The sequence below is a fragment of the Moschus berezovskii genome, chromosome 13 (genome assembly GCF_049115385.1).
Source record: "Moschus berezovskii isolate FMDL1 chromosome 13, NW_MosBer_1.0, whole genome shotgun sequence".
NCBI lineage: Eukaryota > Metazoa > Chordata > Mammalia > Artiodactyla > Moschidae > Moschus > Moschus berezovskii.
In genome coordinates, this window is record NC_142472.1 from 50,841,622 (window position 1) to 50,867,710 (window position 26,089).

Consider the following 26,089-nt stretch of genomic DNA (forward strand, 5'->3'; position numbering starts at 1 on the left):
AATTATTATTATATCCTCAAATCACCTATGCTGTTTTACAGAGAAATTTACAGAAAATTATAATATTAAGAACTCAAGATCCAAATTGGTTCCTATTCTCTGGTTATGAAAAACCCCTAAGAAGTACTGAGGTTTCTTCTTCTGAACAGTTAATATTTTATTCAGGAACTTATAACAAGAATCATTGTCAGAGACAGCTAATTACTAAGATCTAATGACAGCAGAGGTGACAAACAGAAACATGTAAAATTATGAAAATAATATTTTAAGGGTGCAACAGACCCTGCAGATTAAGATACTCAAACTTGAAATCCTTGAAATTGACAACTCATTTCCTTCAGTACTTGAGGGATTTATACAAGTATTAACAGACATGGAGAATATGGTCATATCAGAAATACAAAGACTTGACATTTTTGGTAGAAGAGAAAATCCAGCCAAAGACAGTAAGGGAAGTTAAGTAATGCTGACTGGGGGAAAGATGTTTGGTTTTGAAATGCAAGCTGTGAAGGGAAAAAAAAAAGTAGTAACCACCTCCTCTGAACACCTCCTCTGAACAGAATAATGTAATATAGTTAGAAACACTGTTTTCAAGGAAATAAGACTAAATTGTCAAAACTAGTTTGAAAAAAACTGAAGTTTGGAAATATCCCATGATCTCCCAGCCCATGAAGACCCAAGTCACTGTGCTGAAAAGATGCTGTCAGGTGCACCCCAGGCAGCCAGCCACCCAGGACTGCACACAGGACCTGCATGCTGACCAGTCCTTCCCACAGAGCTGCTAACGCTTGTCAGAGGTCGTCACAGGAATACATACTGCAAAGACACCCAGAGTCCGTGGGGACTGCACCTTCAGAGACAGAAGGGCAGAGGAAAATAAGACGGAGAGAGAGCTGACAGCGGAGGTGAAAAGACGCTGTCTGTAAACCAGAGAAAGTATAAATACACTCATGTAGGAACTCAAATACACAGCGGTGTCCCTTGAGTGTATAAAAAAGGGGCACAAATAATGTTTTTCCTTTTAAAACTCCCTTGACAACAGTCAGTTTTAATAGTAAAAATCAATTTACTAGAATTAAGCCAGCGTTCTTGACACCCACTCAGGCAAGACCATTATAAACTTGACACCCACTCAGGCAAGACCATTATAAACCCTCCAAAACTGGGAAGCCAACAAACATAGCAAAGTAAAACACAACACCCAAACTAAACAGGTCTCCAACCAGGAAAACAAACACACAAACGCCTGGAGATAGTCTGGCTCCAACCACCCAGACCTGGTGGTGGCCCGTCCTTCCAGTCTGCCACTAACCCACAGTCTTATGATACTTTCAGTACCATTTGGTCCAAGCTGAAGAAACTCTCCTTTCAGTTGAATGGTTCCTAATGAAAACACAGTATCGTGACAGAATATGGGCAAATTTAGCAAAGACATCTCTGTCCAGATGCCCTGTTGTTTACCAAGGCAGTCCTTTCCACTTATCTTTCTTTTTAATAACAACTTGAGTACACTCTTGTCACAGTCAGAGGACTGGCCCGGCTGGCTGCATCTTGGTGTCCTTAGGCAGAGGGACAGGAATGTATTTAGATCACAACTGCTGGGCCCGAGGGCACTGGGACACTGAAACACCACAACACTACAAACAAAAACAGTGACTCCTGCTGCCTCTGACTTCAAGTTCTCTAGGGGAAGGAAAGAGAACCCTAAAAGTAAATGCACTGTCCCAAGTGTGTCAGGAAGGCGGTCATACATGTACTTCTGGAAGAGGACACCAGCTTCCCCAGACATCTTGAGACGTTTCTGTTCCACCTCAGTTGTTAACCAGCCATGATCGAATAAGAGAACATTCCACAAAAAGCTGAGGCTTTGCTCTGTGTCCGGCAGGGCCTGCACAGGCTGGGGGCCTGTAACTGACCGGAGCACAAGGTCCGGCACCACACACATCCTCCGTGACCATACTGTGGGTCCTGACCCACAGGGGCCAGGGTCACACGCCTGCTGGTCCTAAGTTCGCTTTCCTTTCTGTGATCTGAGCTGGCACACAGAGCTTAGGGGAGTATGACAGCAGTACACAAATCCCGATGAGAAAAATCAAAGGCGATCTAAGGTGAACTTTTTAATCTCTTAAATTCATGTGGCTCCTGTGAAATGAGGGTAATTACTGCTCTGATATCCTCATGTTTAAGTGTGTGCATGAACCAGCAATTCACATCCTTAAAAAGTGTTATTGCTTAAGCAAGCCATTCAGAGCAGAGTATCAGTCACGGGCCACGGCGGTGAACAGAAACAGAAACGTACTCAGAAAGTTAGACTAGGTATGAATGAGCCTTTCATTTCACCCATAAAACCACAAAAACACAATCAAACGGGCCCTGGGTTCATAGCAGCCAACACCCTAAACCAACTCCGAAGCGTCAAGACTTGATTTCTTACTAAAACAATCTGCTCCTTTTTGTAATTTCTTCTTAAAATTAAGGCAATGAAATGGCTACAGTTCCTAAAGTTATTTTTATGGAACAAAAATAAACACACATTTTCCTCCTATGGTTCAGGCATCAGAGCAGGTTCATGGGACCTGCAGTGGTCAGGCTGCCATGACCCAGCAGACAGGGGACAATGAGAGGCCACAGACACCCACCCTGGTGCCCTTCTCTGGTCAGAGCACCTGCCCCTCCCAGGGAAGGACCAGACTGAGTTGGCAGGGGGCCACATCGCTAGAAGCGTTCAGTGTCTCCCACACTGACTGAAAGCTGTGGGGTGGCAGAGGAGAGGAGCTTGTTAAAATGAAGAATCCAGGGTCCAACAAACAAACTCTGAGGGTCCACGGTTGGGCCCCAGGGTCTACCCTTTCAACCAGCTCCTCGGTGATGAGCTGTCAATGGCCAGTGGCTGAGCAGACATCCAGCTGTCTGGAATGACAAGACTGGATACTGGCGGCCACCTGATGCTCTGTCAAAGAGGGAAAAGGCACTGGGGATGTACTTCCTGGTGCCCACGTGTGTTTGCACACATACTGAGTTTCATCTGACAAAGTACAAGCCCTACGCCGCATGGCGGCTGACGCCTACAGCAGAAGCCGATTCAAGCCGACTCTCCCTGCATCACACCCCGAGCTGGCAGGCTCTCCAGAGTCCGAGCGGCCGTGGGATTGATGAACAGGACAAGACTCTAGTCAACTCTCAGCAATTCAGTGCACTTCGCAGGAAGGGTCTGGTACAGCATAAAGCTCTGTTGTTTATTTTACACAAAGGAGACCACCAACATTTGCCATAAACTCTTCTAAACTCTTCAGGAAGGCCATCTTCTGCTTCCGATCCAGCGCAGGGGGCGTGCTGCTCGCGGTCAGCTTGTTGAAGGCATCAGCTAGCCTCTGGTAAATAACTGGGTCTTGCTGACTCGACAGCAGGGTTTCCACTAGTTCAGAGTACTCTGCCTGTTGAAGAGAGAAAAGCACAGAGCATCCCTAAGGTAAGTACATAAGAGCATGACCATCCTCAGTCGCTACACAAAACACCAATCAGTGGACTGCAGGGTCCAAAAGGCAGGCCAGCAGCTCTTCTGATCCTTGACTCTTCCTGCTCTGAGGATTTCCACTGGTAACTCACTGCTGTGTAACAAGCCTGTGAAGCAGACACAGTTGACACCCCTGCTTTACAGACAAAAGCTCTCCACAAAAAGAGGCAAGAACATACCCAAGACCAGAGGCCTTTGAGCAAGAGCCCAAGAACCCACGTCCAGAGCCCAAAGGATCACCTACCTTGTGCTGCTACATCTCCCTGCTGTTTCACTTTTTTTTTTTTTTTTTGCATTTTACGATACTCTTGGTGGGTAGATTTACGGTGGACTCCTGGGCCCTAAGTCTTCAAGCTGACTCCCAGGTTTCCTGGAGGTTGATGCAGAAATCCTACCCGCACAACAACGACACAGCGCATGCGCCAAGTGCAGACAGGAACTGGGTGGGGGGCGGGGAAGGGAATGGCCCGGCCTCCCTTGCAGCAAAAGGGAGGTGTGCTCCGTGCTCAGTGGCGTGGAGCGGTAGTGGGCGTGGCTTCCCTGCCTGTGACGCCTTCCACAGTAAAGCCTGGCACGGCCAGTAGGGTGTGGATTAAGGGAACGCAGACAGGGCAGCTTTCTAAAATAATCACCATGAAAAAAGCGGCTGTTACTCCTTTTCCTGAGTTTCTCGGGACATCATGAACCCAAGTGGGGAGGCCAGATACTAAACCCATCTGGACAAGAGGAGTGAGGCACATACCCCACCCCACCCCCCAGCATGGAGCTGGCCTAACTGTCCCCAGGAGGCGGGCCTGTGCACAGGGATTGAGTACACACACACACGAGTACATGCGCTCACACACACACAAAGACACGAGTGCACACACACACACATGTCACTTCCCCAGTCACAGGAATGGCAGTGGCTCTAGGGCCAGACCAGCCAAGTCTGAGGCCCTGCCCTCTTTCCTACAATGTGTGCCTGTGTTTTTCAAAAGGCCACCAAGATGTAATGGCTTATGTCCAGGGGTGGAGGGAAGACAGCAGAGGGAAGGAAGCAGGTAATGGAGGAGTACCCCTCCCCCAAGCTGGGCACCACGGGTGGCAGAGGTGAGAAGAATCCCTGAGCCCCCTGGAGCCAGGTGCTGCAGGAAGGTGGTCTTTAAGTAGCATGTGAGGCTCTTCAAAACCTACCCTGGGTCCCAGGCCCAGCAAATGCACAGCCTCTGTACCTCCCCCGCACCCACAGGCACCCCTGCCACTGGGAAGGGGGACAGGGCGCTGTGAAAGATAGGCAGGCCAGCCCAACCCCTGCATTCCCCACCATTCCCGCCCCATCAAGGGGGCACTGCACATGCCCTCCAGGCTCCAACCACCCACAGCTGTCCACCCTGTCCTAGGAGACAACACTTTGCAGCTTTCCAGGCTTCCTGAGGGCAGACTTCTCGGGGTCCCCAGGCTCCTGTATCTCGTTTCCTTGCAAAACTATGAGTTCCTCAAGGACAGAGACTGTGTCTTCCAGCACAGGTGTTCAGGACAAGTTTTAGGGTAGCCATCAAGCAAAGGATGGTAATGACAGTGAAGAAGGCAAAGTAACTACTTATGAACAGCTTGTCAAAGAAACACAGAGAACGCCCGAGCTACTGAAAACAAGGCTTCAAGGAAGGAGAAGACACACAGAGGCCCAGTCCCTGAGGAACACGCAGCCCGTCTGTCCAACACCCCCACCCCGGCCACATGAGCCAGGAGAGGCCCAGGGACACACCAGTACCTGATGCAGACACACCAGCGTGTAGAAGGCCTCGCCAGTCGCGGTGGTCATCTCCGTGCTGTGCTTCTGCAAAACCAGCATATCAAACACCAGCTGAAAGACACAGGAACACCTCTCAATAAAGACACGGACAACTGTACCACCCTTCAGTCCCTCCCCATTCCAAGAGGGAAAAAGAAGGTGGTAGTTATTCTTGTTTATTAAGTAACTCTAAAAAGTAAAGAAATGGTTTTCTAAAAACCCAAGGACAAATGTGAAGATGTTACTGCTTACTGTGGTAAATGAAGTTATTTGATTATCGAATTCCTGGTACAGTCACGACATGGAATTTCAAGAACACAAAGCGACAGAAGGGTGGTATCCAAGGAAGCTAGGAAGCTAAGCTCCAGAAACCACAGTAGAAAGAAAGACAGCCTTGTCAGGGATAAAGCTGTTAGCACTGCCTGGCGGGAAGGCCCAGCTCCTCACCTTGAGGAAGTGCCGTGTGGCCAGGAAGAGGGGCGCGTCCGTCTCCTGGGCTTTTGCACACTGCTCAGCTAACGGAGTCAAGGCTTCCAGGCACAGCTGGCAAACCTCCGAACTCATTCTGATCACCACGGTCAAAGAACAACGAGCACAGACAGCTGTGACTCAGAACACAACGCTTAGCTGTCAGCCAGCGGACAGCTGTTCTAGAAGTGAGCACGCTGAAGTAAGTACATGGGAGTCTGCTAAGTGAGATGAGAGACGCACGGGTCTGGGGCCCAGGACTGGGGGTCTCCATGTGCTCTGACTGCGATGCACACAACCAAGTAGGGTTAAGATCAGAGGCCAGCAACAGGGCCTGACTCCACTGACTGGACTCCATCAGATAGGACTCTGGGACCAGGGACCAGAGACCCTGGGATCTGCCAAAGGAGGCCAAGGTGAGGCAAATTCACAAAGAAACACAGCATCATTGTACCTAAGAGTTGCTGCTTTTCAAGAAATAAGACTGAACAACGTAAGGAAAAATACAACTTCTGAAAATGCTTCTTCAAGCACCCCCTTTCCCCAGTGCCAAGTGCTCACGACACGCATTTAAAGGATATGATGTCATTCCTAGTTCCAGCGAGTACATCAGACTTTTAAAAAGATCCTCAGGAAGCTGCGGTATTTTCTCAGGAAAAATCTCACAGATAAATGTGATTAATTTGTAGTATTGATTACACAGAGTTGGAAACTGAAAAAGAAATATTAAATATTTGGATGTTCAATGATACCAGTTTTCATTAGTGGAATAAAGCATTAAGGATCAAGCTTCTAACCATTTGTTTAAAACACATACAGGATACAGAAAATACAAAGACACAAATAAGATGTAAAAAAACGTTACAATAAAATCAGTATGCTAGGAACTAATAGATCTTGTGCTGGGAACTAACAGCCCTCACCCTGACTCTCAACTGCACACACCCCTCAGGGTCTCGCTCTGTCCCCATTCTGTGTACACACACGCTCCTCAGGGTCTGCCCCACCCCGCATTCTGTGTACACACGCTCCTCAGGGTCGCCCCCCATTGTGTGTACACATGCCCCCTCAGGGTCTGCCCCCCATTCTGTGTAGCACCCAGCCCCCTCTTCCTCTCCCTCCCACTCCTGGATGGTTCTGGGGTGGGCGGGGCAGAAGGGGTGTGAGGCCTCATCACCAGCACACCCTCGACAGACTGGTGAGAGGAGACAAGGCCCAGTGCAGTCAGACACAGGGAGCGTGGCCAGCTGAGTCAGCCCTGCTGTCTCCACCTGCTTGTCCAGGAGCGGCTGGGATGTACCCTGCTGCCCAGCCCCTCAGCCTGGGCATGTGCTGGGAAAGTACCAAAGGACACACCTACACGTACAACTATACACACACAACCTACTGTATCAGCTGAACACAAGTGACCAGTGAACCTCTCTGAAAGACCCAGTCTTTCCTTGGCACCGAGGGACCAATGGGCACAGGGCTGGGGCAGGCACAGGTGTGAAGGACACAGGATAGCAACACACAGGCTCTGTTTTCACACACACTTCAGGGTTCAGTTCAGTTCAGTTCAGTCGCTCAGTCATGTCCAACTCTCCGCGACCCCATGAATCACAGCACGCCAGGCCTCCCTGTCCATCACCAACTCCCGGAGTTCACTCAAACTCATGTCCACAGAGTCGGTGGTGCCATCCAGCCATCTCATTCTCCGTCGTCCCCTTCTCCTCCCGCCCCCAACCTTTCCCAGCATCAGGGTACCAGCTCCCTAATTAAATCAGATATGTACTTCTGTCCCAAGTACCCTGAACCTTCATGTTCAAGCACGCATGGCTTCAACGTTCACATTCCTCTCTTCACGTACCTTCAAGAGGTCCTGTGACATCAAGGGCAGGATCAGGTTCACTCCATATAATACAACGTCGGCCGCCGACACAGATCTGCTCGCTGCTGGCCCAGGCTCCTGACCTCTGAACACTTCATCTGCAATGTGACAACAATGCGGTCTTACAGCTGCAACATCAACAGACGGATATGCTTTCCCGCCTGACAATGAAAGCGGAGTCACGCCCCAGGACAAAACAAATCCACCGGAGGATGACACAGACACCCAGGTCCTCCTTTCCTGCTTCACTCTAAGGGTCTGAGCACTGGGTGCAGGTATTCTGTGTTGGCATTAACATTCTACAGTGATGAAAGTAAAACTAATGCTTCATCAACATTTTTTGAAAAGTAAAGTTGACTCCACTGACACAATGGTCATATTGTGGAGTAAATTATTTCCATAGCAGTATTCATTTTTCTCCTAGGTACATGGGATTTTTCTAAGCTGAAAAGGAATGGAGAAAAATACTGGAATATTACATAAAATAGACGGGTTTTTTTTATGTTGCTGATGTGACAAAGAATTATTATTCTTATCCAAAAATGAGGCATAAATTACTAAGACTTAAGACCTAAATGGATAAAGGACCAAAATTCATAAATAAACATCTAAGAAACTGTGAGCATTTCAAATGTTCAATATTAGGAAAACAGGTGGGTTAACATGCAGCCATGAGAAAGTCATGAGATGTGTTAATGACAAGGGAAAAGCTAACAATTAAAAAGGCAGAATATAAAATTATATTTGGACTATGCCCACAAAAAGAATTGTACAAAATAACCCAAAGAGAAATTAACAAAAAGCAATTGAAACAGCTGACTCTGGATTAAGTCAAAGTATGGGTGATTTTTCGGTCTATATATTTTCACACCTTTTCTACTATGAGCATATTACACTCACAACAAGGAGGAAAAGAAAAAAAATGGGGTTAAAAAAAAAACCTACCTCTATTTAAAAACCATGTTTTCAGTGTAATTCTGTCCTCTCCAGAGACTCAGCTCTAGCTGGGAGGATCCTACTGTCCACAGCCGGCACTGCTGAACCTCGGTCCCACTGGTAGGAAGCCTGGGCTGCTCATGGGGCTCCCTGCGCCCCGCACCTGCTCACGGGACAGGCTCTGGGCCTGGACTGTGGCACTTGGCTCTGCAGCCACCGGCTCCCCCAGGAACATCACTCAGAGGCTCATTTTCAAATGTGCTTTGATATCTCACCCAGTGTTATTAATTTTATTTCATAATATTAATATATTTTCTACCTTATCTCACCTATTATTTTTAAAATAATCACTTAAAAACACTCTTTCCAATTCTACCATCTGTTTTATCAGCTAATGCTGCTGCTTTATCATTTTGTAGTTTAACTGTCTTCATTTTTTTTCCTTCGAGATTTCAACTCTACCCACCTTTATTCTTTTTACCCTTATTTTATACTTTCAATCCTGAGCATTTTGGCCTCAATTTCTTTTCTAAGAAAATCAAAATGTTTTTTGATTTTAATCCTTTTGCTTTTTTATTCTGAAACCCTGCCCATCCACAGTGACCCATCTGCGGGAGCCTGGGGTCTTCTGTCCCCTTCAAATGCCCTTCACACAAAGCTCTCTGTCGCTCCCAACCTCAGTTCTCAACTCCAGTCAGGGCTCAGGGCTCGCGTACTATGGTCCACACTCCCCTCAGAAGTCCACACACCAATGGGCACAGTGCTCGAACCTCAGCAAGTCATGTCACACACACCCTTCGAGGGAAAGGTCAGGACAGCTTGAGGCGTCACAGGGTCACCTGATCTAGGAAAGGTGATGCAGTGCCAGCCTGAAGGAATCAGGAACCCCAGGACCAACACCCACGTGAGCAGCCAGGCCTGGAGACAGTGGGCAGTGGAGGCCTGTCATCTAGGTGCCCTGACACAGGGCAGAGACTGCCAGAAACTGCTGGCGAGTGGACAGGAAAGTGACCAGTGCAAAGAATAGTGTCCAGTGTCAGGTGTGCTGAGCCCAGGGGGTGGGGTTTCTGAGAAGAGGAGACAGCAGTACCCATGAGGTCGAATCACCCAGATGCACCGGCCTGTGACAGCAGAGGTGACGAGACCATAAGTGATGAGAACAGGTACCAGAAGTACCTTGCAGTTCATCGTTAACCCACCTGAAACCCACCTGACTGGACAGGTATCACACCCTCTCTACAGTGAGGGAGGCCCAGCACAGCTAACAGACTTCCCCCAGGTCCTGCTGGTGGGGAGGCCCCAGCGCAGGGCTTCACAGAGTGGTGTGCCAGCGCCCAACTTCAGTGGCTCCCAAGATGCACTGACCAAGGACTCGGGTTCCCTAGGCATACCTCAGAGGACACAGAGGAGTGAGTCAATAAAACTAACTGAAGACAACGGCCTCTGGAGTCCCATGCGGGGATGTGAGCACCAGCCCTGCTACCTACTAGCTGTGCACCTTTGGGCAAGTGGCACAGCCTGTCTGTACCGTTTCCTCCACTCTCACGTGAGTGAGCAGAGGTACCAGCCTCATGCTGCTGGATAGGAGCATGCCTGGCACCAACCGGAACCTTGTGAAGGGCAGACACCAGCACTGCCATCCCTGGAAGAGGAGAGCCTGGCACACAGGGTGCTGGGTCCCCCACCCCACCCCCACAGCCACAGAGACAAACTCTGCCTACTGTGTGAGAGCTTCCCGGGGATGCCACACCAAAGCCTTGCACATGTTACCTGTGTCACTGAAATCTATGAACTCTTTGGACAGAAGGTTGGTCAGAAGCTCCATGATGAGGAGAAGGTCCTGGTACTGCTCCTCCTCGGCCGTGACATCGATTCTCTGCCGCCCCAAGTTATTTTTCGAATAAACTTGCAGCAGAGTGAGGCAGGCTTCATACAAGTTCATGGCTTTGGACTGGAAAAAAGCAGGGAGAAGTTATACTGGGGAGAACCTGCCTGGGAAACAAACATAAATATCAAAGAATATTTAAATGTGGATATAATAAATTTACTCTAAATTCTGATAGCTGCTCTAACACTTGTTTTAAACCATATTAAAGCATTAATAAAAACAGAAAAGCATAAGATTACAGTTGCATTTAAAGTATTAGTGGTATTCTAACATAAAATTTGACACTTTGTGTGCATCTGATAATACATACGAGAAAGACACTATGATTCTGGCAACAGAACTGCTTTACTACTTCAACTTCTTGTATGACAAGTTTTATTTTAAGATTGAAAATGGTTTAACTTGCAGAAGCACAAAGATTCGAATAAACAGCCCTGGCCTAACCACTGAACAACGCACCTGTGATGACACTTAACACCATTTACAAAATGAAACCTCACTTTTGAGCAGTTTCCTTTGATCTAATGGAGAAGGAAATGGCAACCCACTCCAGTATTCTTGGAGAATCCCACAGACATTGGAGTCTGGCAGGCTACAGCCCGTGGGGCCGCAAAGAGTCGGACACAACTGAGCGACTAAACCACCAGTTTGATCTAACAGCAACAACAAAACATAAATCGGGAACATCTCTGCTGACTGAATATAAAAGAACTTTGTCTGTCTAAACATTTATCTGATTACAAAACAAAGACACAAATCGCCACCTCAGATTCTAAGTCCTAGGGTTCCACCACAGAGAACTTGGTTACAATTTTCTACCATAATCAAACTGTTTTATCAAATAGTCTTCATTTGAATAAGGAGTAAAATACTAGTCAAAAGAAATGACTGATCATTAACATTAAGGAGTAAAATACTAGTCAAAAGAAATGACTGATCATTAACGTTTTTAGGGCAAGAATTTATATTCATTCAACGAGCCATCCTCTGAACTCTGAATTCTTTTGCAAATAGTTTTTTTGAACAATGCTTTGGGGGCACAAGAGTATTATTTCAAACAACGTTCACTCAGTGTGAAGTGTCTGTTACCCTGTTACACAGCTCTCAGGAGCTCTGATCTGGAAGGGACCAAAGACTCACCTCTCCAAGATAGCATATCTGCTTATGCGCAACTTCAACAAAAACTTCTATAATGAGGTTGACTGTCTCTGGCGTGTTTTTGTAAACTTCCATCAACCCAATGCAATTGGTAAGGAAGTCCATAAGAAAGTTAAAAAGGATGGCCACGTTGTCCACCTGGGTAGCCTCAGCAATGCCGCACAGGGCCTCCAGGGTGGCCGTGATCTCCTGCTTCACCTCCTCCTGCTGGCATGTCTGTGGGAAATTCTCCTGGTTTATCACTCTCAAGAACCGCTGCTGAAGTGGCTGAAGAACCTAGAAAATAAAGCATGGGTTTTCTAAATGTATGACTCACAAGTTTTTTCAATTTGGACAAATATTCACTTTCCACAACATTTCTAATCGTTGGAGGCAAAAAAAGCACAGAAAACAAAGGTGATCCTAACTTCTGGCAAACAAATCACTCAGCAGCACATAGAAAGGTGCTCACATGATGAGGCAACAGGAAAACTAAGTCAAAACTCTGTGAAATACCTCACACCTATCAGAGTGGCCAGCCTCAAAAAGACAAGAAACAAGTGCTGGTGAGCATGTGGAGGAAAGGGAACCTCCATGCACTGTCAGTGGGAACTCGAGTTGGTGGAGCCACTGTGGAAACAGTATGGCGGTTCCTCAAAAAATTAAAATTAGAATTATCACATGATCCAGTCATTCCACCTTGGGTATTTATCTGAAAAAAGAAACACTAATTCAAAAAGATACATGCATCCAATGTTCACAGCAGCACCATTTACAACAGCCAAGATGAGGCAGCAACCGTCTGTCCACCGACAGACAAATGGGTAAAGAAGGTGAGGTACATACACACAGTGGAATATTACTCGGCCATAAGAACAAGGAAACCACGCCATTCATTCATGGAGGAAGGAAGACGGTCAAAGGCACAAACTTCCCATCATAAGATGAGGAAGCACTGGGGGTATAACATACATGACGCGACTACAGTTAACCGCTGCTGTAGGAGATGTGGGAAGGTTAAGAGAGGCAATCTCAGGAGTTGTCATCACAAGAAAATAAATGTTCTTTAATTGCTTCTTCTTTTTCGGTACCTGTGAGATGATGGATGCTAACTAAACTTACTGCAGCAATCCACTTCACAACATATGTAAGTTAAACCACTATGCCGCAAACCTTTAAGCTATACAATGATCTATGTCAATCACATCCCAGTAAAACTGAAATAAAGAAGTTACTGTTTATGAAAAAGCATATAAGTACATGCGACCATCAGTAATTTGAGAAGAAAAAGAAAAAAACATGACTTCCTCAATGCCATTCACAGAATTCTGCTACTATTCTCTTTTCCATTAGGGGAAAAAAGAAAGATCCTTTATAAAGGTCCAGAGTGTAGATATTTTAGACTTCATAGGACACACTATCTCTGGACCAACTACTCAGTTATGATTTCACTGTAGTGAAGAAGTAGCCAAGGAAAAGATGTAACTGATTAAGCGTGACTGTATTTCAATAAAACTTTATTTATAAAATCAGACAGAAGCCAGATTTGGCCTGCGGGCTGCAGTTGCCAACCTCTGCCCTATGGGTGAAGACCAATAAGCTCTGAGTCTGTCTCCTTCCTTCCCAACTCCTCTTGGCACAGACCATAACTCCAGATACTGAGGCCTACCCTGGGTACAAGTAAATATGAGTAACCATGAAGAGGATGTCTTAATAATATTTAAAGCTGCACATACGATAATAAATTTAAATAGAAACTGGACTGGGCTGGTTTTCTATCCAGTTCTAAAGTCAGACCATTGCCTATTTCTGTTCTTATGCCCTTTCTCAAGCACTGAGAGCATCCAATCACAGAGATGACAGACTGCTAGTTCTCAGTGCCAGTTGAAACCTTCTTATATAAGACACTGTGTCCAGGATGGCTGCTATGGGTTGAACTGCATTCGTGCTGTGCTGTCATGTGTCCGACTCTTCACAGCCTCATAAACTGTAGCTCGCCAGGTTCTTCTGTCCATGGCATGTCCCAGGCAAGAATACTGAGGTGGGTAGCCATTTCCTCCTCCAGGGGATTGTTCCAACCCAGGGATCAAACATAGGTCTCCTGCATCGGCAGCTGGATTCTTTACCACTGCACCACCTGGAAAGCCCATGGGTTGAATTACATCCCCACAAATGGAAATGAACCCCTAGCACCTAAGAACACGACCTTATTTGGAAACAGGGCTATTTCAGAACCCCCACAAGTGACATGGCTTCCCTGGTGGACACTGAGACACCAGGGCTTCCCCAGTAGCACAGCTGGTAAAGAATCCACGTGCAATGCGCGAGACCTGGGTTTGATCCCTGGGTTGGGAAGATCCCTTGGAGAAGGGAATGGCAACCCACTCCAGTATTCTGGCCTGGAGAATTCCATGGACTGTATATCCATGGGATTGCAAAGAGTCAGACACGACTGAGCAACTTTCACCTTCACTTCATGGGTGACACAGAGACGCCATGCAGATAAGGGGGGACCATTACCTCTGTCCAGTACTGCTGCTTGGTTTCTGTGTCCATGTGTGCAAACCCTCCCAAGACAAGTGCCTTCATTAGCGTCCTCTGCACAGGGCTGGACAAGAAATTCAGAGGTGGGCTTCGGCTTGCAAACTGCTTGGCTAAGTTCCACCAGTTTTCACACTGAATGACTAAGTTTGCCCTGTAGGGAGAAACGACATACATAAGATGCATTACTTACTTACCCTGCATGGACACTCAGTAACAAAAGTGGAAAACAACTGGATTTAACTACTTTTTAAAGTCCAGCATGGTAAACTTGGTACAGACTTGGAAGTCCTGTACTCAAACCCAATTAGCCATTTGTCAAGGTAAAATTTATTTAATCTCTCTTAATTATCAATTTCCTCATCTGTAAAATAAAGACAACAGGAATAACAGCTCTGAACCTCATGACTGAGACTGATAAGACGTGCAGACGCCGCATGTGCAATGTCAGGAGCAGCACCTGGTAAACTGTGAGAAGTCAACAAACAGCAGTCAACAACAGAAGTAATCACAACCACGGATTCACGGAGTAAGAAAACTGAAAACATTCCCAGAACTTGTTGTAGAACATGCTAAAAATTTTATTCTGTGAAATTAAAATTATTGTTAAATTACTTTTTCTCATCTTTAAAATGGGGTAATACTAATGGGATACCTGAAAATTCAAATTAGACCCCCCTACTCCTAATGTGGGAGAGACCTCTCTGCATTTGTACCAACAGTTTGATACATTTTCTAAAGCAGTGGTGCCCAACCATTTTGGCACCAGGGACCAGTTTCGTGGAAGACCATTTTCCCACAGACAAGGGCGGGGTGTAGGGGTGGTTTGGGGATGATTCAAGCGCATCTCACTTGTGCTCCTGCCCCCTCACCTGACAGGAGGCGGAGCTCAGGCAGTGGTGCCAATGATGGCAAGTGGCTGTAAATACAGATGAAGCCCGCTCACCTCCTGCTGGGTGGTCAGGTTCCCAACAGGACATGGACAGTACCCGTCCATGGCCCGAGGGCTGGGACCCCCGTTTTAAACACTGCTTCAAAACTGTAGGGTCTCCCTGGACCTCGGGACCAGGCGACTGTTAGTCAGTGGGAAAGCCTCTCCTGACCTGACAGGTGGAGCTCAGGCGGCAATGCCTGAGGTCAGCGTCTGCTCACCTCTCCCTTCTCTCCACCAGCGTGACAAGCAGCTGAACCGTGTCATCCGCAAGGCCCTGCTCGCTGCTGCACACTGAGAGGTTGCTCAGGACCTTCTGTAAGAGGTAGCCAACAATCCACTGAGAGCCCTCTGTGTCTGCTCCAAATGCTGTGCTGAACGGCACACTTATCTTCAGAGAGAAAACAAATATTTTAAGGTCAGAAAGATCTGCTGAAAAAGAAAGAAAGAAAAACCCACAGAGAAATCAAACTGAAATCAGCACTAAACCTGAAGTACCTCACAACAATTTTCTATAGGTATTCATTTCCTGAAGTCCAGAAAGGACACTCTTAACCCACTGATGCTCCCTTCGGTAGCTTTTCTGTTAGCTTTAACTATTCTCATACCAGGAACATAGGCACGTATTTACATCAAATGCAGAGAACGTAAATTAATCCATTCCTAAATAGTACTCTGAACTTCACAGAGCTTAAAGTATGCAGAATCACATGATGCACTCCAGGAAAAGTTAATAAAACAGGACGCTGTCCACAGTGTGGAAGATGCTTGGCTATTACTCACATGCTGATAAGAAAATCACCAAGAAAATTGTTTTCATTTCTCTAACTCCCATCCTCATAAATGCAAACCCAGTCAAGCGGTGCCACATTCTGACCTGATCGTACAGCTTCTCATCCACCAGGAGGTAAGTCTTTGCCCAGCGCTTTAGAAACCAGACAATGTCTTTGCCCATCTGAGGGCTTAGCAGGTGTGTGAGATCAGCCCTTATTGCCCGAGACTCAACTTCTGAAACTCTGAGGATGGCAGACAACAGCCTGTGGGCACAAAAAGGAGGTCATGTATTTATTTATTTACTGGCTGTCTAACCACATTTTTTTCCCCTAAAAGCCCTTTTCTGTTTCTCAACTCTCTGAAACTGTCTTCAAGAGGGTTGGAGACCCATCTGTGTCTCTGTCTTATTGCTGACCTTTCAGGAAGCAGGAAGAAAGAAAACAAAGAGTCATGGCTAGAGACACCTTCTGCTGGGACAGAGCACACGTGAATCTACCATGAACAGATTCAAGGTGGAGAAGTGAATGAAGTTAACTGTGCAGAGTAAATGCAACTTAAAACTCCCGCTGTTGGCACTGCTCTATTTTCACATGCTGGCTATTTTACGTTGCACACAGGCACAGCTAAGTGACTCATCTGAATATTGAGTCTTGTCTCTACATCTGACAGTCTTATTTACTTTCTAACAAACTTGATTAGTAATGGCATTTTTCAATAAAAATACTGCAGGTATGATCCTTTCTGAACACTATGGGGTTCATACCCTATGTAGTGTTAACATAGCAGGATATGTGGGTAAGTTAAAAAAAAAAGTCTTTGTTCTGCGTTTGGGAGGGGACACAAGTGATGTCCATTTAACTCGACTTTGGCTAAAAGGCAAAGCAGCGAAGGACTGAAGGGGAGGAACCCATACTGACACCACTTCAGCAGCTTGAGTGCCAAGGCAAGACTGCTCCTCTCGGGACAGAAACCCCCTTGCTACATGGAAGCTCATGGACAGTATCAGCTCCTGACCCAACCAGCTACTGAGAAGCACCTCCTGCCATGGCTGCTCCCGGCTGCCCGGCTCCTTCCAGGCCTGTGACACCACCCCCACCCCCCATACCATGTGGGTTCTAAGGTCCTGCCCCCAGAACCTCTTACATCTCACTATATACATATATATATGAATATATATATACAATGCTATGCCAACAGTGCTAAAAGTTAGAGAGTATATGAACAAAAATAACCCAACAATTTCACAACCCATTTTAAGTTGGCATATCAAATTTTTTCCATTATTTAAATGATATAATTTGCAGCTTCACAGAATCTTAACTAAGTAATTACAGTGGCCACTTGAATGTATGCATTGGAATTTAATAATCATAGAATTCTGACACCACCATCATTCATTTGAAAAATAAACAAATTTTCTTTTAACAGCTGGAAACATTATACTCTTTTTCTCCTTAAATTTTTATTTCTATTTCATTCCCCATAAAATATTATCCTAACACAATAAATATTTATACTCACTTTATTGATCATACCATATACTTCTCTGAAACAAGTATATAAAGATATTAAAATACAATTCTTAAAAATTTCCCATAATAAGACTGTGCTAAAGATGTCCTCTGGATTAAGTTATCATTACAATACTTATTAGTACACAACTAAGCAAAATGTAATGCCAATTTAAATAAATTAAACATTAAAAAATTTCTGTACAATATAGGCAAAATCTAACTATAAATGTTACATAAACTTTAAAAATTGTGAATCATTATATTGTACAGTTGTAATTCATATAATATTGGAGGCCAATTATACTACAATTTAAAAAATTAATATACACAAAGATGTATGTATTTGAATAAGATAAATGTGGGTTTTCTTTTTCTAAATTAGCTCATATTATGTTTAGTTTGATTCTTGCTTTTCATTTCAATGGATACAAGCATTGAGAACACACATTCACGTAAGTAAATGGAAGGTATTTCTAAAACAGTAGGGCACCCGGTGCCTCTGAGGTAAAGCCCAAGTTTGTGGCATCAGGTGACGTCACGTGACGTGACAGCAGCCATGAGGTCTGCCCGTGGCCCTGTCTGCTTCCCTCAGCTCCTACGCTGGCTAACAATGCCCCCGCTTCCTACTTCTCCCTCTTGCCCATGAGAAGCTGGAAGATGGGAGCCTCTGTCTGCTTTGGTCTAGACCAGTGTCTGGTGCAGAGTAAGGATTCAATAGTTGTCAGATGATCAATTCTTCAAGAAATGTGAACTACTTTTTTAGGAAACAAGGCCTGATTCTCTTCTCCACTCAAATTCACATTAATTCTTTGGACTGAAAAACAACAGCAATTCTTTGTTGTTCCACCCCCACCTCAACCCTCCATAGTCTGTGCTCTCAGATACCAAAATGTTTTGCTCCCACACTGATACCCAAGAGTGGTAAGACTCGAAAAAGCACTGAAAATACAAGGACAGCATTCCTGAGGGTGCTGCCCAGACAGAGACAAAGGCACAGAAAGTAACAGGACGGCACCATGAATCAGACCAATTCAAACCAGTCGCTCACCTAAGGCCTACAGCAACTCCAAAGGGAAGAAAGAAGACTCTTCCAGTAAAGCATGGGTATTGTATTCCCAATGAGAGAATGCAACAATAAAGGAAATAAATTTCCATTTTCCTGATGTCTGCTTAACAGTTTAATGTTTTAAAAATCGCATTTTTCACTGCACGGGTTTAAGAGGTATCTATGTATTTTTGCATTAAAATAAAAAGAATGAGGGGGCAGCATCTTGAGTTACAGATCTTGCAACTGACAAAAGCAGTATTATTTCATTATTCCTCTTCCTGCCACCTAAATTTAAAGATGCTGAAACTTAAACTGCTGTTTTCAAATCTGCTTTCAGGAGGATATTTAGTTGAGGTTCATCCTGCCTTAACCTCACCATCAAGAATTAATGGAAGATCTGCCCCTGCTCTTAGAAAGATCACAGTGAATTTTCTCTCTGGAGGCTGCTGCCATCTTGTAACAGGGCTCCCAAGGGTCACATACTCAGGACAAACACTTCTGCTTTGTAAGAGGCAGAAACACCCCTGGAAAGATGTTCCAGCTTTCTGAACAGCAAGGATGCGCTCACATCCACCTGGTTTCCAAGAACTCCCCAGTCCTGGTGCTTTCACTCAGGTGCCTGAGCCCGCATTAGCACTGCTTTCTGGTGGGTAAGGGATGTATTTTTGAGAATCAGCCCGGATGTCCCCCCAGAGCCTCACGGCACCCAGAGTAACCTCACGCTGTTTTCCTCAGCTCTGGACACGCTGTCCATCCCCAGCAGAGTGACGCTACTTAAATGCATGGAGTACCTGCATCCTTGCTTGTTTCAAGGCTTCTCCAAGTTTTATCTTCTTTCATGTGTCAGCTTTACAACAACCTGTCTGTCACTCGAGTCATCTACCCATCAACTCAGAATTTATAAAACAGAATAAATTACAAGAGCACAGCTATAGAGGTCATATTACCTAATCACAGAATCTGTTCTGTTGTACCCTGGGATGGAAGAAGCCTTTTCTCCTGGAGATCCCAAAATTTGAAGTGTTGTATTAATGTCAACTTCAGATGAATGCTTAATGGAATATTCCATTATTTCTGGAGGTATTAGCGGAGTCTCTCCCTGAGTATCATCAGCTAAGAGGTAGCCTTCAGTTTAAAAAAAATTAAAAATGAACACTTAACAATCTACATTTATCAAATTGCACTATAAATGCGTTCAGTTTTGATTTATATACATCATATAAATTGATGTAAAAGTAAATAATAAACGTTAATATGTTAATTTCAAGCTTGATGAGAAGAAACTTTCTATTTCTAAGATAATTAATCCTCAAAAATACAGGAAAGGACAAATGTTTTATTCACCAATTTTATAATCAATATATTGACATGTAGGCTTTTTACTCTATGACTTTTAAATAATTTCTGGTAATATATTCTGCAAAATTAACATGAATTCTATTACCTCAATAAAAAGTCAATATTTGGGAATGCCTTTCCAAACAGTAAGGTCTTTTCCCCTTTGATTATTTAAAATACAGAAACACTGACAACATGGTTACAGAAGACCCTAAAGAAAAGTCAGACTGCCAGGACCAACACTCTGGCTCCAAATGTTAGCATGGCCAGGGCCAGTCTCCAGGTCTCAGCTTCTTCACAGATAAGACGGGGTGATAATTAACAGCCATGGTATTAATAACAGCAACAAGGAAAACAGTGAGACCTAGTGACAGCACTAACGCAGGGGCTGCATTGAGCTCCACACAGAACATGTGGTTTGGGACAGGTAAGGAAAGTGCCCCTGCTCTGGGACACATGGCAGCTGTGTCCAGGTCTCAAGTTCAACCCGACATGAGAACTGCTGCTATTAACACAAGCCAAGAAACAAGCAACTGACCTGTAACTAGAATAAGCCAGTGGATGTCCTCGTACAGGTCATCCAGAGTCTTGCTGTCGGTGGAGCCTGAGGTGGGCGAGGCGAGGAGCTGCTGCTGCTGCCGCTGAAGCTGCCCGTGGAGCCGTGTGACTCTCTCCTCTAACAGACTACAAGAGGGAAGACACCAACGCCTTCATGAGGCTCGAGAGCAAAGACCAGAGGGACTTATCACTCCCATTTACTGACAGCGTGGATTCAGATGTTAGCACAGAGCGCATATACAGAAATATTTATTATATACACAATGTTCTCATGGCGCTATAAGAATAGTGATTTATTGTTTACGACATAGTATTAAAACATCACTTTACAAACAATCAAGGTTTACAACAGGCATTTGAAAACCAGTTATTCCAAGTGTTTATTGATATGGGTCCAATGTTTCTCATACCACGTTTTCCATAATCTGTCTGCCATCTATGCTGTGGTGCCTGGGCTCCAAATGTACAAGCCAAGGAACGCTACCACGAATGCGTTTCTGTCCACTTGTTCCATGTGCTGTGCCCGGGGCGGGGGTGTTTACAGTCTTTAAACACTTAAAGCTCTCCGGGGCATGTGACTACAGGGTGTTTGCTCCATGGGGTGTCTTTGGACCGTGTGTACCTTGTCAGGAGAGGGATACAGTGCTCTGCAGCAATGCGTCCTAGCATTCCTACACTGGCTAGCTGATCAGAAAACTGGTCTCGGTCGTCCTCCTGGAGTTCACTGATCTCTTCTTCCTCCCGAGAGGCCACTCCATTGGCAGTCTGTTATTGACGAAAGAAATAAAGACTGAGCTGATCTTAGGACCCAGCCTGTTCCTGTCCTGAGGAACAGAACCTCAGGACCTTCAAGAAGGAGCACCTTCAAGTGCAGCTGCTGGGGACGCCCACCTGCCCGTCCAGTTACTTCAAGGGGGTAAATTCAAAGAGAAAGAAGTGGGGGGTCTGACCACTCCCGCCGATCACAGGTAAACATGGCCAGTGTATACCTACACCCCACCCCCAACACAGAGTGGAGTTACTGTTGTCTCTGACAAGCTGACATCATTAAGAGCCACCGCCCCTTGGGTGTCACTGGACAACCAGCAAGACACAGCAGGTGACTGAGAACTGAAGAGAAGTGGAAAACCAGAAGCCACAGCCCATGCAACACGGACCTGCATAGATGCCTGCTCTCCACCTGGCACTCAGCAAATCCTTGGAAAGAGCTCACCCTAAATTTCTAGTATCATGTGTGATGGGACAAACAGACCAACGAGAGCCCACAAGAAAACAGATTTTTAACTACAACCTGGCTTAAAACTCACCAGATTCCTTGTGCCATCGGGCGCAGCAAGGTGGCACTGAATGTAGGAATTGAACACCTGGACGGCGTGCTGGGTGAAAAAGCCTTTATGGAAGTGCTTGTCATCTTGTACTAGCGTCAGCCAGGATTCCAGCAGCCTGTCATATGCCTCCATGTATACCATGTCGTCTTTGTCCAGCTAGGAGGAAGGGGCATTCACAAGACAGACACCAGTGAGATGGAGTCACCACAGACAGGTCCATGGGTTGGCCTTCAACAAAGTTCCCAATCAGCAATCAATGATCGAGCTAACTGATCTAATCTTCAAATTAACTGATCAATTCAAACACTGCAGTAAATATGTATAGGCTTTTTATTAAGACTTTCTAAAAGCTTTCTAACTTAATCTAAATTCTTAGGCAAATAGGAATTAATGTTCATTTCTGTAAAAGACTAACTCTTCAGCACTTTGTAGAGCATGTATTTTTCAAGCAAAGATAACTGACATTTTTCTATGTCAAGAAGAGAACTGTTCGGGCTTTGTACATACTCCATGACATTGTTTAGAAACTGGAAAGCCAAGGATGGGCCTCAGAGAAGCCGGAGGAGAGCCCTGAGGAGACTGAAGCACGAGTGAGAACACGTGGGGAGGCCAGCAAACGGCAAGCAGACAGACCTGGTGGGGGGTGGGTGTCAGACATGGATAGCATGTCCCCAACGTGGACAGGCTGGGTCCTAAGATCACTTCAGAGCAGAGGGTTTCTCGGTGAAGAAGAGTCCACACTGAGCAACTCCGGGCAGCTCTGCAAGCGCAGCATGTGACACTTCACTCTTCTCACGTGCCAGTGAGAAACCACGCCTGAATTCTGCCATTAACTAGTAGGACTGTATACAATTCGGTCTTTGCATTGATTTGTTCATCCACAAATTCACCAGATCACCAATCAGTGAAATCCAGAATACTTACATGTCAAGCACTATGTTCAAAAACATAAATAAGAGCATTCAGAGACTTTCACATTGAGTCCAATGAAAAAAAGGGAGACGAGAACCAATACTCACAGAAGACATGCTAAAGGTCACAAGAGATAAATGCACATCCCGGGGTTGGTATTTGCTGTGATAATGGTGTCTCTCAGGTATGGTCTATAGCTTGTCTTCTAGCCTCAAGCTACAAACACAGAGCTCTGGAACCTCCATCAGAGGACAAAAACCTTAGACTGTTATACCAGCAATCTGCCAATGACTCAAAGAAGGAAGTAATGGAAGATCTCTTTCAAGATTTCCAAATTAAGCCAGACATCAAATACTACCTCCAGACGGGAGTAGGTAAGCACCTGAGGAACTGCGTCCAGCAATAGTGTTTAATGTCTTTAGCTTTTATTAACCTAGAGAATACAAAGAAAAATGATCATTTTCTGGATCAAATGAAGCTTTAATTTTTGAAAAAATATTTAAAAGTAATCTGTGAAAACTTCACAAAAGAATAAACTGAAAGTAAAAAAAAAAATCTTCATTAGATAACTTAATAAAGAATTTAAAAATAGCAAACCCAGAGCTTCCCTGGTGGTCTAGTTGTTAAGAATCCGCCTGCCAATGCAGGGGACAGAGTTCATTCCCTGGTCTGGCAAGATCCCACGTGCCTCAGAGCAACTAAGCCCGGAAGCCCGCGCAACTGGAGCCCCTGCTCTGCAACAAGAGGCCCAAGCACTTCAATGAGAGAAAGTTCATGAGTAGCAGTGAAGACCCAGTGCAGCCAAAAATAATCCAATAAAGTAAATTAAACAAATAATTTTTAAAAATAGCAAACCCAAATTTTATTCCTATTTTTCTGGTCGTGAAGGTGTTTTTACTGAAAACAAGCAACATTATTTGAGTGCAACTAACTAGGACATACTCATGTTGTAAACAGTCAATTCTTCTTAGTATCTGTGGTATTTACGTCCTGTAAAGTTGACCCAACACTGAATCAGCGAACACTGAACACTCTGGTCACTGCATTTACACTGTGCAAAGGTGGACAAACAGATGTATCACCTTGTTTCACGTGTGTTTCTGTGCATAGATACCTTACTTCACATACAGTGTTGATTCATGGCAAGCAGCCTGTTCAACAAAGCTTACCTAACACACACATCTTCTCCCTAAGGCATGCCCCAGCCTCACTGCACTTGGGCACAATACCTGGAAGCCATCTGAAACAGCAAGATCATCGAACTGTAAGTACTTCAGTATTTTTTTACAAAAATTTGGGGATCCCCGTTTCACACAAAAATGCAGCACAGGAGATGGTGAGAAGGACACCTGTTTGAAGTGAGAACAAACATGCTGGGTGGATCATGGTTTTTGTCACTCTCTTGTACATACATGTCCATGAATGACCAAGAAAAGTCACACTAGTGCTGATTTTGGGGGTCACAAAGAGTTCTCAGCAAGAAAGTGAATCTGGAAATACGGAATCCACATTCAAAGAGGACCAACTGCACTTGTAAAGTCTAACTCCAGGAGGTCCCAGCATCCTACTCATGCTGGTTCTTCCTGTTCACGCACCATCAGAAGGTGTTTTTTTCAAACCTTGACAGCTCGTAATTTTGAAGGACAGCCATGTTCTTGGTTCCATAAAGGCAGTAACATATATTTGCTTAATTCCTAAATACCAATAAAAATGATCAATTCAGCCAATTTTTCCATTACATCAGTTATTTCCTTTCACACTGCTTTTACCATCAATGCAATTATAAACCCTATTAAATAAATTCTTTTGCACAAACATCAAAACAGTTGAAGGACTACTGTCAGTAATCTTTAGGAAACTTTAAACTCACAAAATATTGGGTGAAGTTTTTCCATGGAATAACTGACTGGATGGAAATGCCATATTTTCTTTTTGTTCTTGGAAATAGACTGTTGGCTCATAAATTGTTGAGCTTGGGAAAACTGATCACCTAAAACCGTCTCAGATTTCACTTACACATCAGTTTTACCAACATCATTAGAGCTCAGAGAGCTGCTGTCTCCACACTCATCCTCTCCTTAGCACTGCGAAACATCTTATTCTGAAAATTTCTCTCTTTGATACTCTGGGCAGAAAGTGAAAAATTCTGAATTTCAAATAGCATCCAATGAAATGCTAACAACAATGACATTAAAAGATGGTATCTCAAGACCTCTTGGAAGACTGTACCACATTTTAGAAAATGCAATCAGGAAACTGAAGTCATACAGAGTTGTTATTTATTCTATTTGTGATGATTCACTATTCCACCAACCTTGTAGGTGATTCTATGATTCTTCCATTTTCTTATTCCTTTAGTCTCTTTTTTATTATAGATGGGAATTGATGAGTAATGGTGAACTACTTCCTAAGATTAAGAAATAGCAAAACGCTTCAAAATATGAGAGCAATCAGATCACTAAAATTCCACAACGCATTTTAGGCTTATGCTAAGATAATTACAAACGTTCTTTTTGTTCTAATATCTCAAAGAAAGAATAAAAATAATGAAAAACTGATGGTTAAACAGAACTGTTCAAAAAGAAATCCAAAAGTTAGACCCTGGTGGAACACTGAGGGTTAAAGAGTCAAATAAAACCTATTCAGACATCATCTGTTGCCATGAGATTGAGGATCCATGTCATTCACGACATGAAGCTTTGCGGGAGATCATTTTCCAACTTTATTTTTACCGAATATTCGGGAGCATTCCTCTGAGGAGCAGGTGTGCTTCCTCTTTTTCCCCCAAGAGCCTTCTAAGGACCTGGTATCTCCAGCCCATTCTAAAAAGTCAGGCTTGCGGGTACAGATACTACAGCCTGATTGTCTGCTCCTTTTCTCTAGGCTTGACTTTCTACTTTCATCTAATTGCCTTTTGCAAGTTCTAAAAGATTATCTCACTCTAAACGTTCTTTTTATAAGCCATCAGAAATTTTGTATGAAACAAAGAGCTATGAAAAAATACAATAACCTCTGTTATAGTTTTAATGACTAAGTTCTTTCTCTCTAGGACACATCCACTGTTAAAGACTGCCTAATTCATGAAAGGGCAGCTGTGAAGGGAAACCTTACAGAGAACAGGACACCATTTGAGAGGTTATCTGAAAATGGAGCTGATTTAAGAATGTCTGTCTAACAGGGGAGTCACTTGTGATTTGTGCATGACAGTATTTGCTGCAGCATTACTGAAAACAGTACAAACTAATTCACTGAATCATTCCTCTAAGGTTTTGCATTAAAAACAATTTCTAACTCCAATTAATGACATTAGATGCTGATTATATAAAGGTATTATATAGGTCTGGATGTGAATCAACAGATGCCAAAAAAGTGATAAATGATGGAATGTTGGAGAATTTTAATTTCATGTACTATCTAAATTACTTTTACCAATGACCATATATCATTTTCACATTTAAAACTGTATTCTGAAATAACAGTAGGAACAAAATTATAAGAAATAGGCATGTTTCATTCTAATAAATGTATTATTAGAAAAAAAAGCGTCTTCATATTTGG

At 44.4% G+C, this 26,089-nt stretch overlaps 1 protein-coding gene across 2 annotated transcripts in view; it reads right to left on the reverse strand.

Annotated features, from left to right (window-relative positions):
* Window positions 1–220: 220 nt before the first annotated feature.
* XPO4 (exportin 4) overlaps window positions 221–26,089 on the reverse strand; it is an 89,223-nt gene continuing 63,354 nt past the window's right edge. For both annotated transcript variants that reach the window (XM_088842683.1, XM_088842684.1), the window contains 14 exons: window positions 21,599–21,775; window positions 20,914–21,056; window positions 20,272–20,417; window positions 19,343–19,520; window positions 15,937–16,096; window positions 15,281–15,450; window positions 14,108–14,282; window positions 11,591–11,884; window positions 10,333–10,513; window positions 7,606–7,724; window positions 6,337–6,468; window positions 5,736–5,852; window positions 5,268–5,360; window positions 221–3,434 (listed from right to left, as the gene is read on the reverse strand). In XM_088842683.1, the coding sequence (XP_088698809.1) occupies window positions 3,237–3,434; window positions 5,268–5,360; window positions 5,736–5,852; window positions 6,337–6,468; window positions 7,606–7,724; window positions 10,333–10,513; window positions 11,591–11,884; window positions 14,108–14,282; window positions 15,281–15,450; window positions 15,937–16,096; window positions 19,343–19,520; window positions 20,272–20,417; window positions 20,914–21,056; window positions 21,599–21,775 (2,283 nt within the window). In that variant the 3' untranslated portion in view covers window positions 221–3,236. The remainder of the gene's footprint in view (window positions 3,435–5,267; window positions 5,361–5,735; window positions 5,853–6,336; window positions 6,469–7,605; window positions 7,725–10,332; window positions 10,514–11,590; window positions 11,885–14,107; window positions 14,283–15,280; window positions 15,451–15,936; window positions 16,097–19,342; window positions 19,521–20,271; window positions 20,418–20,913; window positions 21,057–21,598; window positions 21,776–26,089) is intronic.